The 4,780-nt window shown below is 39.7% G+C and overlaps 1 protein-coding gene across 1 annotated transcript; it reads left to right on the forward strand.

Annotated features, from left to right (window-relative positions):
* The first annotated feature begins 594 nt into the window (after positions 1-594).
* LOC125284878 lies at positions 595-3,655 on the forward strand. The gene has a single exon (XM_048229022.1). It carries the CDS (start codon positions 861-863, stop codon positions 2,247-2,249), a length of 1,389 nt encoding a protein of 462 aa, XP_048084979.1. The 5' UTR covers positions 595-860; the 3' UTR covers positions 2,250-3,655.
* Positions 3,656-4,780: the final 1,125 nt, after the last annotated feature.

Raw genomic sequence — 4,780 nt, forward strand, 5'->3', positions numbered from 1 at the left:
GTCACATAACGAGTGTGTGTGTGTGGTATTGTGTGTTGAGTCGTATGAGTGTGTGTGTGTGTGGTATTGTGTGTTGAGTCACATTACGAGTGTGTGTGTGTGCTATTGTGTGTTGAGTCACATAACGAGTGTGTGTGTGTGTGTGTGGTATTGTGTGTTGAGTCGGATGAGTGTGTGTTTGTGGCATTGTGTGTTGAGCCACATAACAAGTGTGTGTGTGTAGTATTGTGTGTTGAGTCACATAACGAGTGTGTGTGTGTGTGGTATTGTGTGTTGAGTCGTATAACAAGTGTGTGTGTGTGTGTGGTATTGTGTGTTGAGTCATATGAGTGTGTGCGTGTGGTATTGTGTGTTGAGTCGTATAACAAGTGTGTGTGTGTGGTATTGTGTGTTGAGTCATATGAGTGTGTGTGTGTGGTATTGTGTGTTAAGTCACATAACGAGTGTGTGTGTGTGTGGTATTGTGTGTTGAGTACTATAACGAGTGTGTGTGTGTGCGGTATTGTGTGTTGTCAGTGATGGCGTCTGCTGGCCTGCTGCTCCTGCTGCTGATGTCATCCTCCCTCCTGGTTTCCATGGTGAACGCCTCTCCACCTGCCAAACGCAACCTGCCGGCGGAATCCTCTCAGCTTACCAAACGCAACCTGCCGGCGGAATCCTCTCAGCTTACCAAACGCAACTTGCCGGCGGAATCCTCTCAGCTTACCAAACGCGCCCGACCAGGGGAAGTCACTTCGGACGATTTAAACAACGGCAAACTAGTGCTTCAAGTGGCTAAAGCAGGGGGTTTCGTTGCTCTTAACGTCCTTGAGAAGCTGTTGATCGCTGCCATCAGTGTTTCAGCATTTATTTCACCAGCTATGCCAGCTGGCATACTGGCAACTGGTCTTCTGAGTGCAGCACTGGCTGGAGTGTCACTGACAAAGGATTATGTTGGTGATGAAGCAAAATTAGATGTTGCTACTTTAAAAAATGAATTTAGAAATCTACATTCTAAAATGGACGGCCATTTTAAAGATCTGAAATGGGATGTCTGGGCTGCTTCAGTTTACCACCAGCAAGAGCAGAAAATCAATGTACAATGGGATTTGTTCTTAATAATGAATGATGCTGTTTTGAAGGCAACAGATGACAAAGCAAAGATGAAACATATAAATGAGTTTGTGGACAAATACGATCCTAAGCATGTAATTGCATTGTATAATGTGCTGAAGGATGAAGAGGCAGTGTTCAAGAATAAGTTTAAAGTAATGCTTCGTGAACATGTTAACTGTCATGAAAAGGCGCTTGCCATAATCACTGACCGTATTAGTCTGCTGATATACAAGGGCAACACAATGAGTCAGTTATACTACGCTGCCAAGGGCTTACTGTGTGAGGCCAGAGAGGAATCGCAAGTTGCAATTGCATATGATGTATTATTGCTTTTGTCCGAAGTCCATAAGGACAGCGTTTCTCACAGCATGGAATGTGTTCAAAATGATGTAAAAGGAGTCATTGACAAACACACTGCCAATGACCGTCAAAAGCTAGCCGATGATGTCTGGAAGTATTTGAATGAGAATTATGACCAGTACGACTGGATGGTGGTGGCATTTATATCTAAACACTCCTCTAGTGTCTTTCCAACCCTGAGGAGCCACATCTTGACATATTTTACTAGTGTGTCAAATGATAAGGTCACTGTGAGTGTAGCCAGACAGGTGAAAGGCTCTCAGACATCACAGATAAAAGACATTACAGACGCCATTACCAGCTGCGTTGGGACAACCACTCTGTGCTATAAGGTGGCAGAGACACTCCGTTTATGTGACAGAAAGGTGGGACCATGGGGCGCAGGAGTCCTGGTGACCGAGACATATACGGCTGTACACGCCTTCACGAGGAAAGCTCATGACAGCCACAATTGTAAGGAGATGGAGGAGGAGGTCAGTGCCTTTCCAGGAGTACACTCGGTTAAGACTCCTTATATCTACTCTGGGGCCTGTAAAGAGTCCCCGGGCATGAAGGGTGGCAAGTTTGTTGTCATGATTAAAAGTGAGGAAGAAATTATTGGTAAAAAAAATCCCTGCGAAAGGATGAATTGTGGTGGGGGTCAGTGTGTTTCTATGATGTCCCATGGCATCTTTCGGGCCCTGTGCGAGTGTAAATATCCATACTATGGCGAGCAATGTGAAAAGACCATAGAGATTTACAAGAAAGAGTTGAAGAAACAGGGCCAGGATAATATAGCCACACGAAATATATAGGTCCGTAATATATAGGTCCGTAAGCCCCGATTTCCACCAGATCCATCTACGTTTCATTCCGTCTGCATTCTCGACTCTTGCCACGCCAATGCAGCTTGTAGTCGCCACTAGACTCGCTGCTTGTCATTCCACCCGCTGCACCACGACACGTTTCAGAGGTGTTTCAGCACATCGACGCTCTGCTTTGCTTTAAATTTTATAAAATAATAATAAAATATTCTAAATAAAAAATATTCATAATAAAATATTCTAATCTAATATTTGTCTTAATCTTGAGGACTAAAGATATTTAATGTGTGTGCAGAAATAACTTTACATTTTTACAACAATTTGCTTTGTGGACAAGATGCTCTGCTCACCATCACACTATTTGCAGTGCATCTAGTCCACTTTGTAAACAGATATAAGAGTTCTGGTGCATTTCATGAGATTTTCTGATAGGCCCTACCTTTAATATTTCTAAGTTTAGCTACTCATGGTGTATTAACTTCTGTGTAAACAGTTCTGTGTAAGATCTTACTGGTGAAAATGGCAGCTGAGACCTGAAACAAGGTGTGAACATCCCAACACAAATCCACAGAGCCTGTTCTATTACATTGGCTGGTACTGAGAGGAGATCGGTCTTAGAGCTATTTCCATAAACTATGGCAGCGTATCAGAGTTAGTCAAATCTGAAGGGAGTATGGCCTTCTGTAGCCTAAATCATTTCTATTCTAATCTGCACCAATTCCAAAATTAAATTTTGAAACCAATTAGCAAAGTTTCTTGAATTTATGTTAGAAAAAGTTTTTGTGTGTGTATGCTCATGAACATGGCAATCAGAAAAAAATAATGTTATTGCATCATCAGCTAATAAGAAAAATGAAGTTAATGCATCATCAGTTGATAGATGGAGCTTTAGCTCAAAGCTAAAGCGTAAAGTAAAGAGCCTCTGTACTCAGGCAGGAGGGAGTCTATGCCATCCATTAAGTCAATTAATAATATTAATATTATCAATAATGATTGTAATAAATTATTTATCTCTGTGGGACATTTTCACTGAAGTGGACAACATGTGGACAAAATGTGAAATTATCTTTTTATTTGAAATTATTTCAAATTCAAACATGACTTTTGACTGTATTCATGTGTATTCATTTTTATCTGTTCCCATATTTCTCTTTTATTTTACTTAGACCCACCTGGGGCAAGAAACAAAATACCAAATATATATTTGATACATACACTGTTAAATACATTACAAGTTTCATTCAATTTGTTTTATGCTTCCATACAAATGTTATGATCACTTCCTGCCTGGCCATGTGACCTGATTGGGCAGAGTTTAAACCAATGAAAATGCTTTTCCTGCTTTAAGCTTCTGTCCTGCTTTTGCAAGTTGCTAAAATAAATAAAAAGATACGTTTCATTGTCATTGGCGTGTCCTTCTTTAAGCTACAGTCAACAGTTATTGATAGTCATATATATATATATATATATATATATATATATATACAGTACCCTCCAGAATTATTGGCACCCCTGCTAAAGTTACTAAAAAGAAGAATATAAAATCCTCTTTTGGAAATTGATCTTAAATAATAAAAAAAAAATATATATATAGAAATAACCAACCTTTAAGGACACCAATTTTCTTTGTGAATGAATAATGTATCATAAATAAATAAATGTTCTTCCTTAAAATACAGGGGTCAAAAGTATTGGCACCCCTATGTTAAATTCCCATAGAGGCCGGCAGATTTTTATTTTTAAAGGCCAGTTATTTCTTGGATCCAGGATACTATGCATCCTGATAAAGTTCCCTTGGCCTTTTGAATTAAAATAGCCCCACATCATCACATAGCCTTCACAATACCCAGAGATTGGCATGGTGTTATTAGCTGGTTTGATTTGCATTGAGCTCAATGAGCATCAAACCAGCTAATATTGTTACTTTGTAGCTAACTTGTACAACTTTGTACACATTACTTAGGTCTACTTCGCTATAAATATATATTTAATATTGCTGATTATGGCATAGAGAAAGTGGGTCTGAATGGCCAACTTGGGAAAGTGTCTGAGACTTACACAGCAGTACACGCCTACACAAGTGATAATGCCCATCAATGCCACAGTGCACAGGTGCCCAGGAAGCACCATTAAAACTCATTGAATGCCAAGCTGTTTTCGGAAGCTTTGTCCTAGAGTGCCAGCAATCTAGACCATTGTTGATGATTTTTGTACAGCCACAGTATATTCTGTGTTACAGCTATGAACACATACAATGGCTTGTTTAAAAGGTGAGACTTTCGGTGGGTGCAAACTGTGTATTTCTACACGCCTCTGTTCCTGAGAAATCCCAAACTAAACAGTGGCTAAGTAAAGAGCCTCTGTCATCATGCGACCTGATTGGACAGTTTAAACCAATGAAAATGCTTTTTCCTGCTTCATTCTCCCATCCTGATTTTGCTAGTTGCTAGATTTTGAAGTTGCTAAAATAAATGTAAAAAAATCTGTTTCATTGCCATTGGTGTGTCTTTCTCATTTGTAAA

The sequence above is a fragment of the Alosa alosa genome, chromosome 20, assembly GCF_017589495.1.
Source record: "Alosa alosa isolate M-15738 ecotype Scorff River chromosome 20, AALO_Geno_1.1, whole genome shotgun sequence".
Taxonomy (NCBI): domain Eukaryota; kingdom Metazoa; phylum Chordata; class Actinopteri; order Clupeiformes; family Clupeidae; genus Alosa; species Alosa alosa.

What these genes read in the sequence shown, in the direction of transcription:
- LOC125284878 (XM_048229022.1), top strand. Translation starts at nt 861, where the DNA reads ATGCCAGCTGGCATACTGGCAACTGGTCTTCTGAGTGCAGCACTGGCT.